The sequence below is a fragment of the Apostichopus japonicus genome, chromosome 17 (assembly GCF_037975245.1).
Source record: "Apostichopus japonicus isolate 1M-3 chromosome 17, ASM3797524v1, whole genome shotgun sequence".
Taxonomy (NCBI): Eukaryota; Metazoa; Echinodermata; class Holothuroidea; order Aspidochirotida; family Stichopodidae; genus Apostichopus; species Apostichopus japonicus.
Window position 1 is genome coordinate 27,123,788 of NC_092577.1, and position 16,727 is coordinate 27,140,514.

Below are 16,727 nucleotides of genomic sequence, written 5' to 3' on the forward strand. Positions count from 1 at the left end.
AAATACATGGTTGCAATGTTTACGTATCAAAAACACGGACTATTTATTTCCTTGTCCAGAAAACACGGAAATGAAATCTGACAACAATAAGTCTCGAGAAAAGATTCATATGAGAGTTTGGCAAAGACACATTTTCTTCTTTTTCTTCTTCCTTTTATAAGGATACCTGATTGCATTTCCTTGAACATGGGGAATCCTGATACTCAGAAGTTAACAACTGTAGTAGTGTTTGCTTCCATGGAAATGTAAGTCAGTTCAACTCAGTTTGAAACTTAGAAGCTTTGTGACAGAATCCATTACATCATTACATCAATGGAGATTTTAACACAGTTGATTCAAGGATGGATTCTCAATAGTTATGTGAATGCTGAATCACTTCAATGTACAGTACTATCCAACTTTCAAGAAGATTTCTAAGGCATCCAATACTTGCTTCCAGATAACTGCTTGTATACTCTATCATCTAAACTATCCCTCCCCCATTAAGGATGCAAAAGGGGTAGTTGGGGAGGTAATAAGATCTTTCCCATTGTCTGTATGTTGCTTCAACAGTCTTCATCAAGAAAGGCAGCCTCAGCTACTGACAGGTCCACTTGACTCTAGGTATGAGTAGCGTCCCTCTATCTCTACGCAGGAGACTGTGTCGGCTACTGACAGGTCCACTTGACTCTAGGTATGAGTAGCGTCCCTTTATCTCTACGCAGGAGACTGTGTCGGCTACTGACAGGTCCACTTGACTCTAGGTATGAGTAGCGTCCCTTTATCTCTACGCAGGAGACTTTGTCGGCTACTGACAGGTCCACTTGACTCTAGGTATGAGTAGCGTCCCTTTATCTCTACACAGGAGACTGTGTCGGCTACTGAAAGGTCCACTTGACTCTAGTTATGAGTAGCATCCCTTTATCTCTACGCAGGAGACTTTGTCGGCTACTGAGAGGTCCACTTGACTCTAGGAATGAGTAGCGTCCCTTTATCTCTACACAGGAGACATCATGATCACAGTCTTCCCGTTCTCTACTGTCATTCACAAAATTTTCTCCAACTGGACCAATTTTCCCAGAACAGTTTACTGTACATTTATATTTCTCACAATAAAAGTCAGGTATCAAATATTGCTTCATTTAGAAACATCCTCTTTCTGTGTCATCATAGACTATTTAAGCAAAACATAATTATATGTTGGTGTACATAGTGTGCTTTGATATATCTATTCATTCACTTGAATAATTTATAAGGGCCATGAACTCTTGCTTAAATATTAAGGTATATGAGCTAACCCCTGCCCTCAAGAAGTTTAACAAGCTGCTGAATAATTATTCAACTTCAGACACGGCTGTTACAACAGCATAATGGAGATCAGTGTGTATAACTACCAACTATGCATTCACTTTGATGAACAGATAAAGCACAGAGTGAATTTTTGAAAATGGCTGTAATTTTAAATCAATCCCAAGGAGGCAGTCTACTTGAATAAATACCAAAGATATTATTACCTCCACAACAGCTCCGTCGGGGAGCTTGAGAAAGTGACGATACATCTCCTTCAATCCATCCAGGTGTAATGTATGGATGGAGACATGTGTGGTGACCTCTTCCCGGGAAGGCTTTCTCTGTGACTCATCACACTCGTCCTCTTCCTGCAATCAATATCATAAAAATGAAACACTCCCAGAAACAAACAACGGGAAAAGTATTTTTTTCAGAATTCTGCTTTTACAGAAACCTCCTGTGTTTCCAGGATTTTACCATCAGGGCCTTAAACATCCATTACAGGGCATTTAACATCCATTACAGGGCCTTTAACATCCATTACAGGGCCTTCTTAAGTTGCTCAATATCCCAACCAAGTATTACATAATTGCTATGAACTGTACAGACACCACTAGATCTGATCAATAAACAACAATAATATGACAAACACACCAATATAAATACACGCAGAGGCTATAATAAACAATGACAATAAATATGATAAAACACTATTATAACTACACGCAGAGAGGCTATTATAAACAACGACAATAAATATGATAAAACACTATTATAGCTACACGCAGAGAGGCTATTATAAACAACGACAATAAATATGATAAAACACTATTATAACTACACGCAGAGAGGCTATTATAAACAACGACAATAAATATGATAAAACACTATTATAGCTACACGCAGAGAGGCTATTATAAACAACGACAATAAATATGATAAAACACTATTATAGCTACACGCAGAGAGGCTATTATAAACAACGACAATAAATATGATAAAACACTATTATAGCTACACGCAGAGAGGCTATTATAAACAACGACAATAAATATGATAAAACACTATTATAGCTACACGCAGAGAGGCTATTATAAACAACGACAATAAATATGATAAAACACTATTATAGCTACACGCAGAGAGGCTATTATAAACAACGACAATAAATATGATAAAACACTATTATAGCTACACGCAGAGAGGCTATTATAAACAACGACAATAAATATGATAAAACACTATTATAGCTACACGCAGAGAGGCTATTATAAACAACGACAATAAATATGATAAAACACTATTATAGCTACACGCAGAGAGGCTATTATAAACAACGACAATAAATATGATAAAACACTATTATAGCTACACGCAGAGAGGCTATTATAAACAACGACAATAAATATGATAAAACACTATTATAACTACACGCAGAGAGGCTATTATAAACAACGACAATAAATATGATAAAACACTATTATAACTACACGCAGAGGCTATTATAAAAGAAGATCATAAAATATGACAACACACCGATATAACTTCACGCAGAGAGGCTATTATAAACAACGACAATAAATATGATAAAACACTATTATAACTACACGCAGAGAGGCTATTAGTGCTGTGCCGTTTACACGTTTAAACGTGTAAACGAACGAAACATCGTTTAAACGTTTAATAAAACCTTATGAACGTTTAAACGAAACTATGATATCAACTGAAAATTAAATTATTGGCAAAAATCGCGTATCAATTCCCGTGTTTATTTTGTCTACTACGCGAAATAAACTTGAACGCTGTTATCCTTTTGTGAAAACTTCCTGATTCGCGGCACAAGTGTACTTTATATCGAGCCGACAGCAGCGGCGCAGATAATCCAGTCAATGCATGTTCGATCGATATGATTACAATCCCTGTCCATCACTTTGAACTCTCCGACCAGACAATACCGGGTCGAATACTCGACTTGGTAATAGCTGTTCAAATACATGATCAAAGGAAATGTATCGATTGGAGATCGTAAAAAAACTCTGAAAATCAGTAGAAAAATTACCAATTGTGTACGAACAGTAAGTTGGTACACCTTTCAAATTTTACGAAAGATCCAGCAAAACACTTTCGAAAAATTCACACGAAACTGGCAAATCGTGCTAAATGCAACTATTGTCATGTATACAAGGCTCTAGTACACCCATTTATGAATAAACCGTAAGACCACATCTAGTGTTAAGCGGGGAGGGGGGGGGGGGGGAAGAAAGTATTTTCTAGAATTTCCAAAAATACGGAAAAAATAATATCCTACCACAGTTAAGTGTATAGCAAATAGCCTAACCACCTCGTCTCTTACGGATCTCACGTAACTACAAAAACACAACCAATTGTATTTTGCGAACTTTACGTTTTCTACAAGAACATGGAAATAATGTTAAGCATTAGTTAATCATGCCGTGTGGCCTAAAACATATTTTATTACAAGGTTTACTTTCATAAAGATGACCATAGCTTGATATCTTGGCTGCGTGTATCAACTGTGCCTCGTGTATCATGGGGAATACACTATGAAACGTTTCTTGGAAACGTGCCAAAAATGTTAACAAACAGGTGTTAGAGGATGAGCGCGCAGTTGTTTGGCAAGATATATGGGAAAATTCTGAGCACATATACAGTATCCTACCGTAGTATTTAAGTTAGGTTAAACCGTACTGCAGTTGTAATCTGATGTACGTTTAGTGCGCGCTATTCATTGTTAGGCATTTTAGAAACGGGGCTTTGCCGAACGTTTTTTGTTTCATAATATCGGAGGTTCTGTAAGTTAAACTTTTTAAAGATTGTAAAACAGATAAATCTCTTTTCATTTTATAACAAAATACAGCTACTCTAACTTGTCATTTAAAAATTTTCATCTGCTTCGTGACAATTTAAATTCAAAAAGTTGTCAGTATTTTGCATCCTCAACGGCGAATTTTTTTATCGCCAGACACGCAAAAAATTCCTTTTCCTTTTCCGGGGTCTTCGCCCCACCAGGGCCCTAGGGCGGTCCCCTGGACCCCACGCCTTTATACTCGGCGTTTTCTCGCGATATTCGCGAACGTTTAAACGTTTAAACGAACGAAAAATCGGCCGTTTAAACGTTTAGGTCTTTAAACGAAAACTCACAGCCCTAGAGGCTATAATAAACAATGACAATAAATATGATGAAACACTATTATAACTACACGCAGAGAGGCTATAATAAACAACGACAATAAATATGATAAAACACTATTATAGCTACACGCAGAGAGGCTATTATAAACAACGACAATAAATATGATGAAACACTATTATAACTACACGCAGAGAGGCTATAATAAACAACGACAATAAATATGATAAAACACTATTATAACTACACGCAGAGAGGCTATAATAAACAACGACAATAAATATGATAAAACACTATTATAGCTACACGCAGAGAGGCTATTATAAACAACGACAATAAATATGATAAAACACTATTATAGCTACACGCAGAGAGGCTATTATAAACAACGACAATAAATATGATGAAACACTATTATAACTACACGCAGAGAGGCTATTATAAACAACGACAATAAATATGATAAAACACTATTATAACTACACGCAGAGAGGCTATTATAAACAACGACAATAAATATGATAAAACACTATTATAACTACACGCAGAGAGGCTATTATAAACAACGACAATAAATATGATAAAACACTATTATAACTACACGCAGAGAGGCTATAATAAACAATGACAATAAATATGATAAAACACTATTATAACTACACGCAGAGAGGCTATAATAAACAAGGACAATAAATATGATAAAACACTATTATAACTACACGCAGAGAGGCTATTATAAACAACGACAATAAATATGATAAAACACTATTATAACTACACGCAGAGAGGCTATTATAAACAACGACAATAAATATGATAAAACACTATTATAGCTACACGCAGAGAGGCTATTATAAACAACGACAATAAATATGATAAAACACTATTATAGCTACACGCAGAGAGGCTCTTATAAACCATGTCAATAAATATGATAAAACACTATTATAACTACACGCAGAGAGGCTATAATAAACAACGACAATAAATATGATGAAACACTATTATAACTACACGCAGAGGCTATTATAAAAGAAGATCATAAAATATGACAACACACCGATATAACTTCACGCAGAGAGGCTATTATAAACAACGACAATAAATATGATAAAACACTATTATAGCTACACGCAGAGAGGCTATTATAAACAACGACAATAAATATGATAAAACACTATTATAGCTACACGCAGAGAGGCTCTTATAAACCATGTCAATAAATATGATAAAACACTATTATAACTACACGCAGAGAGGCTATAATAAACAACGACAATAAATATGATGAAACACTATTATAACTACACGCAGAGGCTATTATAAAAGAAGATCATAAAATATGACAACACACCGATATAACTTCACGCAGAGGCTATTATAAACCATGTCAATAAATACAATAATATAATAATTGAAGCTAAAAATGAACAGAAGCTCTGATAAAAAATGAGTCTGTCAGAAAACTGACCTCTTCTTCTGCCCAGATGTAATCGTACACGGCTACCTTTCTGCGTTCACCCTCCTCGCCACGCCACTGCTCGGATTTCTTACATATGAAGGCCATCTCCTGGTTACTTATCTCCAAGTCATAAGGAACAAAGAAGTCATCCTCTGATGCGTGCAGGCGGTGATAAATATCCAACATCCGTCCATTATTATGAAGTCTAAAAACAGTAATAGAGCAATGTCATTGTGAATGCCAACAATATGTATTCATCAGAAAATACCATTTTCCACTAAATTCCACTCACCAACAGATTTCACCAAGGAATTAGTGTTATGCTCACGGTAAATACTATGAATTAGTTCTCTTAAAGGTGCAATGAGCAATTTATTAAACAATGAAAACATACCGAGTCTTCATGTCAAGTGGGCTTGGCTTGGGTACATCTTTCATGAATGTGTTGTATGGCTAGGACAATTGTTCATTTTTTTTGTTTTGGAGAGAAACCTTTGCAAATTTTATTGTGACATTACTGCAAGATGCATTTTCGGAGTACTAATGTTTATTTGCCTGAAGTGGAAGATTAATGTTGTAATTGCAATCAACGTTTACTTGTTATTTTACTATGTCAAGATTTACATATTGTCATGCACTGGCATGTTTTATATCCATGAATTATGAATTCAAAGCAAGGCTTGTACTTGAGACAGAAACTGATGTCTACCAGCGAACATTACCAATGTGTAATTCTGAAAACAAATAGATTAGCAAATATTTGTGTCTTCCACCCAAAGCTAAAACTCTAGTAGAATTTGCACAAACTTTTGATTTTTTTTTTTTTTTATCACAGCCTCTCATTTTTCATAGTAACACATAAGACTTAACTCTAAATAACCTTTGCATTTGAAAGCTTTGCTGCTGTTTCCTTTAATACTACTTTGATCTTATCCTCCATGACTCAAAGAATTTTTTTTTTGACAGCATCAAGGTTGCTTGAGGTTACATATATTTCAGGGTAATGGCATTAGATGCCTTGAACGTTTAGCAGATCAAAAACTTGTCCAACAATTTCTGTTACCATATTAGTACCACAATTATAAATGCATAGAAGCAGTTTCCTTGAGCAGTCAGCGAGCAGCCAGAGCTGTTAAAGTCCTGGAGATGATGTCCAGGTAAGAACCAGGAAGGAATACCCTGGACTCCTGAAGAGGTACTCTTGGCAAACGACCAACTACTAATTAATAAATCATTAATTTATGGCTCACTAACATTGATTTCCTATATCAAACTTGCATTGCAGTAATTACCTATTCCAAACTTGCGAACTCTAAATCATAAATTAAAGGGCAGAGAAACCAACTTCTTTACAAGAAAAATGAAGTAAGCGTGCAAACACAAATTTGTTGTAACAACTTAATAGTTCGTTGTAGCTACTTACTAGTTCGTAGTAACTACTTACTAGTTCCTTGTAACTACTTACTAGTTCGTTGTAACTACTTACTAGTTCCTTGTAACTACTTACTAGTTCGTTGTAACTACTTACTAGTTCGTGGTAACTACTTACTGGTTCCTTGTAACTAGTTACTAGTTCGTAGTAACTACTTACTAGTTCGTTGTAACTACTTACTAGTTCGTTGTAACTACTTACTAGTTCGTTGTAACTACTTACTAGTTCGTGGTAACTACTTACTGGTTCCTTGTAACTAGTTACTAGTTCGTAGTAACTACTTACTAGTTCGTGGTAACTACTTACTAGTTCGTTGTAACTACTTACTAGTTCGTTGTAACTACTTACTAGTTCGTTGTAACTACTTACTAGTTCGTTGTAACTACTTACTAGTTCCTTGTAACTACTTACTAGTTCCTTGTAGCTACTTACTAGTTCGTTGTAACTACTTACTAGTTCCTTGTAACTACTTACTTATTCGTAGTAACTACTTACTAGTTCGTTGTAACTACTAACTAGTTCGTAGTAACTACTTACTAGTTCCTTGTAACTACTTACTAGTTCGTTGTAACTACTTACTAGTTCCTTGTAACTACTTACTAGTTCGTTGTAACTACTTACTAGTTCCTTGTAACTACTTACTAGTTCGTTGTTACTACTTACTGGTTGGTTGTAACTACTTACTAGTTCATTGTAATTCTACACTGGGTTACATGAGAAGCCATTGAATTTGTTATAATTTGGTGCAATCCCATATGTTTCAAATTAAACAAGAATGTTTATTTTAATATGCGTTAAGACACAAGATACGAGCAAACGTGGTGAACAAACAGTTTGATTACAGCTAACAGGATGAGAGGCAAGGCATAGGACTCTGAAGGTTTCTTGCTCAGCAGAAACATTAAGTAGGAACAATGAGCTTTATTCTAACCAAAATTAAACAGAAGCAGTTACCTGAGAAAGTACATGTAGAAGATGACGAATGAGAGGAACATAAGAGACAGATACAAGGGCACCGTCAACAGAATCCCCATCAAACCATTGTTATGGATGCGGTAGAAATGAAAATACAGCTTGGCCGCATCTGCAATGGGTTCATCTCCAACCTCAAAGTCATATCTCTGTGAAACAAGCAGATACAACCTCAGAGTTAACCTTTCATTTTCATCTTCCTTTGGTTACAAGAGTATTAATGATAGATTACTACATCTAACATTGCCTGCACATTTGTTAGCTGAAACTAACAGACATACACAGAGCAGTTACACTTTCATTTTCATCTTCCTTTGGTAACAAGAGTATTAATGATAGATTACTACATCTAACATTGCCTGCACATTTGTTAGCTGAAACTAACAGACATACACAGAGCAGTTCAACTTTCATTTTCATCTTACTCAGTAACAAGAGTATTAATGATAGATTACTTCATCTAACATTGCCTGCACATTTGTTAGCTGAAACTAACAGACATACACAGAGCAGTTAAACTTTCATTTTCATCTTACTCAGTAACAAGAGTATTAATGATAGATTACTTCATCTAACATTGCCTGCACATTTGTTAGCTGAAACTAACAGACATACACAGAGCAGTTACACTTTCATTTTCATCTTACTCAGTAACAAGAGTATTAATGATAGATTACTTCATCTAACATTGCCTGCACATTTGTTAGCTGAAACTAACAGACATACACAGAGCAGTTCAACTTTCATTTTCATCTTCCTTTGGTTACAAGAGTATTAATAACAGATTACTACATCTGACAATGCCTGCACATTTGTCAGCTGAAACTAACAGACATACACAGAGCAGTTACACTTTCATTTTCATCTTACTCAGTAACAAGAGTATTAATGATAGATTACTACATCTAACATTGCCTGCACATTTGTTAGCTGAAACTAACAGACATACACAGAGCAGTTAAACTTTCATTTTCATCTTACTCAGTAACAAGAGTATTAATGATAGATTACTTCATCTAACATTGCCTGCACATTTGTTAGCTGAAACTAACAGACATACACAGAGCAGTTCAACTTTCATTTTCATCTTCCTTTGGTTACAAGAGTATTAATAACAGATTACTACATCTGACAATGCCTGCACATTTGTCAGCTGAAACTAACAGACATACACAGAGCAGTTAAACTTTCATTTTCATCTTCCTTTGGTAACAAGAGTATTAATGATAGATTACTACATCTAACATTGCCTGCACATTTGTTAGCTGAAACTAACAGACATACTGTACACAGAGCAGCAGGAGCAGCAACTTCTCCAGTGTATCATATGTAAACCAAGATGCAGTCTCGTGAGACCTGCAAAATGGCAGCAACTCTGCTAATCATTGCCAAAGAATCAATTACATACTTTAAGTTACTGGAAAAAGAATCAAAATTCAACAGGAAACGCATGCTTCACGCACTGCCTTCAAAGTAAACGAGTATTTCCGGCTTGAGAGACAATGTTTGCCTTACCTTACCTTTGAATGTGAAAGTAAACAAACTTAGTAGTTACACTATTATTTCAGCAAATGTTAGTAAAACTAATTATCAAACTGCAAAGACATTAGAAACATGAGAAATACAATACCCAGGGAAAGGTGCTAGGAAAATATCCTACAAATCAAAATTATTTTATGGTTGCTTGCTATTGCTCAAGCATGAGTAACACCACACAACTAAGCAGCATTAGAGCCATGTACCAAAGGCATACTGGAAATACTAAAACTGTTCACTATGAGCTAGAATTGTAGGTTTTCAGCATAACTAAGGTGTGACAGCATAACTGGTCATGAAAAGATGAAGGATATCAGCAGTGAAGAATATGATCTCAAAACACTCAGCAACAATTCAAATTGATCGCCATATGGACTAAAGCACATTAAACTACATACTTTGTCCCATGTTGGGTAACATAAGGTGAATTCACTTGAACAGACAAGTCATTACTACAAAGGTTACGAGTTTATGTTCTACATTACTTGATATGCTACACACTTCATACACGAGTGCTGTAGATATCCAATTATTATAAACTCAATGTGGACACTTTTATCCATCCTGCAGACAAACCTATAACCCAATAAGTACTCTTTCTTGAAATATTAAACCCTCTCAAGTTGAGTGGTGTACCACAGTAGGTAAATGCACTAACATGTAAAGAGTCAACTACACAACTGAATTTGTAAAAGGCACCCAAGTACACTACACCATTCATATGTAAACACCACCTAAGTACACAACACTATTCAATATGTAAAAAGCAGTTAAGTACACAACACCATTCATATGTAAACACCACCTAAGTACACAACACCATTCATATGTAAACACCACCTAAGTACACGACACTATTCAATGTGTAAAAAGCAGTTAAGTACACAACACCATTCATATGTAAACACCACCTAAGTACACAACACCATTCATATGTAAACACCACCTAAGTACACGACACTATTCAATGTGTAAAAAGCACACCATTCATATGTAAACACCACCTAAGCTATTCAATGTGTAAAATGCACTAAAGTACACAACACCATTCATATGTAATCACCACCTAAGTACACTACACCATTCATATGTAAAGAGCAAATAAGTACACTATAACATTCATATGTACAGAGCACCTAAGTACACAACACTATTCAATGTGTGAAAAGCAGTTAAGTACACAACACCATTCTAATGTAAACACCACCTAATTACACTACACCATTCAATATATAAAAAGCACCTAAGTACACAACACCATTAAATGTGAATAGAGAGCCCATATCTAAGTGAACTACAACATTCTGTTATTGGTATGAGGTGGAGGAGAGCTAATATTAACATTGTGCTATAATGCAAAGAAGTGTGGAAAATACCGTTATGAGGGGAATTTGTTTTTCCTTTTGAGAATTGACCTTACCCCTAATGGTGCATCAACAACTGCGATCAGTATTGGATCCAAGAAGGTCAGGATGGCGTACACCATGATAAACTTGCAGAATAGATCTGGGAAGTTCCCTATAGTCTTCTGTGTCAGCCAGCACATTAGGACCAGTATAGAGAGAATCAGGATGTTGGTAGCGGGACCCAGTAAAACAACAGCAACCTCTTCTCTTGTATGGAGCAGAGATGACTGGTAGTTGAGACTCACGGTGTATGGGTGAAAGTCAAATCTGGAAACAAGAGGATATAACAACCTTCAGTATTAGATTGATTAATTTTTAACTCTGTGTGATTGGTCCTCCTTTCAGCCAGTTAATTTGAAGGCAAAATGAGTTTCCTGAAGGAGAAGCAAACTTTCATGAATCACACTTAGTCCTTGACAAATATGGCCCTTTGAGAGATAAATACTGAAATTTACTTTTTCATGAGGATATAACTCAAAAATTTGAAATAGAAAAGACTAAACTGATCTTCTTCATACACTTGGTATCTTTAAAGGAACATACCACTTATAAAAGGCTGGCTAAACAACACTATAAATGTCTGTTGTAACACACTCACTCTAACTTTGTACTACCCTTTTCTCACAACTACTGATAAGTAAGAAGAAAAGTAACAAAGGTGATATTACACTAAGAAAAGACTATGTACAAACCTACCTGTGGCACAAGATTGATGCATAAAAATGCAGGCCCTGAAGCACTTTGTAGCAGCTTGAAGTTCAAAAACATTGCAGACAATAATGCTCATTGAACATGAGATTAATTTGTCCTGATATAATGTTTAGGTTTTGTAAACTTAGAGAGATAGATAGAGCAGACCTTGTACCATGCTAAAAGTATACCTAGATAAATAAATAGAGCAGAGCTTCTACTATGCTCAAAGTATACCTAGATAAATAAATAGAGCAGAGCTTCTACTATGCTCAAAGTATACCTAGATAGAAAAACAGAGCAGGGCTTGTACTATGCTCAAAGTATACTTACAGAGATAGAGCAGAGCTTTTACTATGCTCGAAGTATACTTACAGAGATAGAGCAGAGCTTGTACTATGCTCAAAGTATACTTACAGAGATAGAGCAGAGCTTGTACTATGCTCAAAGTATACTTACAGAGATAGAGCAGAGCTTGTACTATGCTCAAAGTATACTTACAGAGATAGAGCAGAGCTTGTACTATGCTCAAAGTATACTTACAGAGATAGAGCAGAGCTTGTACTATGCTCAAAGTATACTTACAGAGATAGAGCAGAGCTTGTACTATGCTCAAAGTATACTTAAGCTGCAATAGAGCAGTTTTACTTGATGACAAATGAGATGTAGATGTAGAGAGAGCTACACCTATTCTGACAGGTGATGTCATACAAGGCTGTGTAATATCATGAACTGGCTATACTTGTGTCTTTGATTTTGTGGAAGAGTGCTTGAAAGCTTCCAAACGAAGGAAAGACTTTCAGCGTTATGAGATTGTGTCATCTTATAAAAACGTTGCACATAAATAATATGGCAACCTTTACCTGCGACCATCTTACAAGGCTTGGAAAATTCTAACAAACTATAACGTACTGTAGCTGCCTAGTTACATTCCTTTTCAATGAAATTGTACCTCTAGCAAAACTTTCCACTCATTTACCTATGTTGCAGAATCCAATGTTAAAGTAGTCTTTTTGTGTGTTTATCCACAAATTGCATTAAGCTACATTAACTTAGGCTCTGTCTTAGCCTTTTTCACTGTTTTCACATATATCCATACTCAAGGGATCACTTGAAACCACTAACATTAGAGCCAGCCTATAAGCCTTTGTGTTTTGCTACTAATGTGAGGAGGCCTACCCTATGCTGGACTGGAATGATGGCCAAGCATGTCTTCAAACCAAAGACTTGACAGGCAGTCTAACATCAGGACAATGGGTGATGAAATCAAAACTAACTTGAACATTTTGCATTATACTCTGCCTGTACTTGGCTGTAACAATATTTACACAAGCCAATACACGATGATCCCTCTTAGGAGAGATTATGTAGTGTGAAGCAACACTTTAAGGGCACACAAGTAGCATTTCAGAGCAACATTTCACCCAAAGGGTGTCTTCCTGACAGATTTTTGCTGTCAAATGAAGTAACTTCTGTTTGCCATTACGCATTGCATATCTAGACAAACTTTGGTATGATGTTATATATGAGTCCACTCGAATGTCGATTAGAAAATATGGACGACAGACAACATCCCAGTGCAGCATGAAAACACAGAATATGTACTGAGATAAAACAAGTGTAAATGTCTGCAACCAAACATGTAGACATATATGGAGCTATGAAAACACCACTTTTGTTAATGTTCAACAATATTATGAAATATGAAATAGCTAGTGAAACACCATCTGTAGTTTTCAATGGCTTCAGCTTACCTGCTAACAGGAATGTTAATGATGTTTAGGAAAGCCCATTGTCCAATGTAATGTAGGTACATCCTGATGAAGAAGACAAGACAGAGTAGCAAGACCAGTGTCCAAAATTCACGGGACCGCCACTGGGACAAGCCCATCTCTGACAAGATCTGCCGGGACACATATTGTATCTTCTCGTGACCCTTTCTCTCTAAGTGACCTTTCGTTGAAAATGGTGCCCTGTAAAAGGAAATGCAGTGTGTTCCAATCAGGAAGGTAATGATGAAAGTGTCTCTTAAAGACAGCATTTTGAATCTAGTAATACAACAATTCTACCCAAAAAATACCAAATACTTTCAGCTCATAGATGCCTAATTAGTAATTAAAATAACAATTCCATCTGTGTCTGACAGATTGATGTTACTTGCACTTTGTTACAGTGATATTACAAGTCATCTATCTCTTAAAAGAGCTTCTTTTCCTAGAGTTCTGAATTTTTCACATTATTTCTAGTCATTTAGTTACTGTCCCTGGTGAAAGTTTAGCAAGCATGACCATCCTGACAATCTAGTCACATATAAATTGTTGACCTTAAACAGGTGGAACACTGCTTGATAAAGTTACTTCAGCAGCTTAAACCTGATCTGGGTTATAAAATATATTATTCATCTAGTCAACATCTCCTATATTACTTTACTTCAAAATGTACATTCTGTTATTAAGACAACAAGCTCTTACATGTTTGTCTAATGAAAGGTATACTTTTTCACTGTTTTTCTAAGTAGACCTTCTTATAACATGTGGGTTCACTATCTACACTCTTCAATGTAGTATGATCTTTGTGATAATTAAGAGAATGCACTCAACTTCCTCTCTTCTGTGCATTAAAGGTGCTGTTTTGCTATAATTTGCAATACTATATTACATGATATATAACCTCTTCACCAGAATCAAATCCAAAGAGAAGGAATCTTAAAAGGAGTCCATATAAATTTGTGTATGTAGCTGAAACAAGAGGGAGAACACAAGCTATAACCAATATACATAGATATAGCTACCTACATTGAGCTACCTACATTGTAGCTACCTACATCGTAGCTACCTAGCATTGTAGCTACCTAGCATTGTAGGTACCTAGCACAATATAAAAAAATACCAGATAACATGTCTCATCTAATGCTCCTTGTAATGAGAAGCATTGTTAAGTAGAGTAGTATTATTTAAGATACTAATGTAAGAGCTGAATTCATTACTAGTTGTATCAAACAATGCAATGGCCATACATCAAGAGGTGTGGTGTTAATGATGATTTGATTAATTAACTTGTTTACATGTAGGAGGCATATCAGGTGTATTGAATCGTTAAGGGACAATTCATGTGCAAATCCTGTGGCTGGAAGAAAGCCACAATGTTATAAAAAGAATTGGAGAAGGTTCTTACTGGACAGCAAAGGAGTGAGCGTCCAAATCCTCCAGATGAGTTAATTTTTTACGTTTCTTCCTTTGATTCAGAAGAGCAGTCTTGGGAAGCATCGTATACAGTCTCCTGATGTACTCGGTAGCAGCAGGATTTGTATGTTGCTGAAACAAGAAAGAGAACACAAGCTAGAAACAATCTACATAGATATAGCTACCTACACATACTTATTTAGCAAGCAACTTGCTAACAAACATAACACCATGTGGGATCCCCAGTCTGTAAAAAGATAACATCAGCTGACCATTCTGACAAAAGCCCAGACCATAATTTTAACAGATTCAAACACAACAAACTCAGTTCAACATCAGTGTCAAGGACCACTACCTTCTGTGTGATAACTCACACTGTAAGAATTTACCTCACAAATCTAGATCATTGACCTTTGAATAAGCAACATTGCAGTATTTAATAGAGGCCATTGTTCAAAGAGGAGAGGCTATTGTAGTATCACCAACCAAAGTGTGCAGTTAAATATCAAAGAAGATAAATGTGGACATTCAAAACATCAAGCTCAAGATTAAAACATTTCTACATGAAAATAGAATCAACAATCCTATCATTCTTGGAAATGTTACGACTGCCCCGACTTTAAGTTTGAAGATTGAACTCCAGCATTACAGCAACAACTGCCACTGTATTGCCAGAATCTGGAGCAGTTAAACATTTCATATGTGGCTGGTTATGTGTCTGAACTGAGGATTGTGAGATTATGAACTGCGGTATTAACCGATGCTGCAATAGTGATCATTTGACTGCAAACATTAAAGAACCTTGATGTAGTCTGTGAATAGGGAGTGTGAGTAACCAGAGGAATCTTATATCCAGGGGCTTATATACCACAGATACCTCACAAACAATTTGCAAACAACCCTTGTGAATTGATCAAATACATTCAAACTTGAACTGATAGAGTCATTGCAACTGTAACATAAAAACTCAATCAAAATTATTTGGGGTACTTTTTTTTTAGAGATTTCATGAGCCTTTCAAGAACTAAAGTATACACTGAGACCATAGAATGATGAGTGTATTCATGAATATGGGAAAGTAACATTTTCATCCATAACTTAACCAACCCAACACTCTTAGAATGAATGCTGAATATTATTTTTTTAATTATCAATTTATTTTAGCCTGACAGTCTTGACTATTCTACTTCATAAGGATTATACATGCCTAACAATTTACTAGGTTGCTTGGATGAATGAATACGCCGAATCGAGTAACAGTTACTGAAAGATTAAAACCACAACGCAAATAATTATTGAGGTTTTGAATCTTGTAATTAGTTACAGCTTTAAGAATGTAATAGCTGAAAACCTCCCTACTTAAGATATCAAGCTTACTTGGCCCCAGAGCCCACAGATTGTTCTGTTTCATTGACATCAAAGGACCATTTTAAAACGCTAACTAACACATGAGTGACGTTGTAGCTCAACTGACTTTCACAGAGGCAACTGTACAGTTCACAGACCATGAAAGAAAGTTGTTCCAGGGTCTGTGTGTGTATTACAGATATTATCTAAAAATTGGATACTGTTGCTAATCTGAACTCTATCCTTTAAGGTTTTCACGTTTTGTTGTCTGGCAACCTCA

At 35.8% G+C, this 16,727-nt stretch overlaps 1 protein-coding gene across 5 annotated transcripts in view; it reads right to left on the bottom strand.

The window, feature by feature from the left end:
- LOC139984160 (uncharacterized) overlaps positions 1–16,727 on the bottom strand; it is a 48,304-nt gene that overhangs the window by 7,358 nt on the left and 24,219 nt on the right. For all 5 annotated transcript variants that reach the window (XR_011798957.1, XR_011798959.1, XR_011798958.1 and 2 more), the window contains exons 15-20: positions 15,093–15,232; positions 13,673–13,891; positions 11,243–11,495; positions 8,269–8,435; positions 5,892–6,087; positions 1,494–1,637 (exon numbers count right to left, since the gene is read on the bottom strand). Coding sequence is in view for 2 of the 5 variants with exons in the window: in XM_071997925.1 (XP_071854026.1) it covers positions 1,494–1,637; positions 5,892–6,087; positions 8,269–8,435; positions 11,243–11,495; positions 13,673–13,891; positions 15,093–15,232 (1,119 nt within the window). In the remaining 3 variants the exon portion in view is untranslated. The remainder of the gene's footprint in view (positions 1–1,493; positions 1,638–5,891; positions 6,088–8,268; positions 8,436–11,242; positions 11,496–13,672; positions 13,892–15,092; positions 15,233–16,727) is intronic.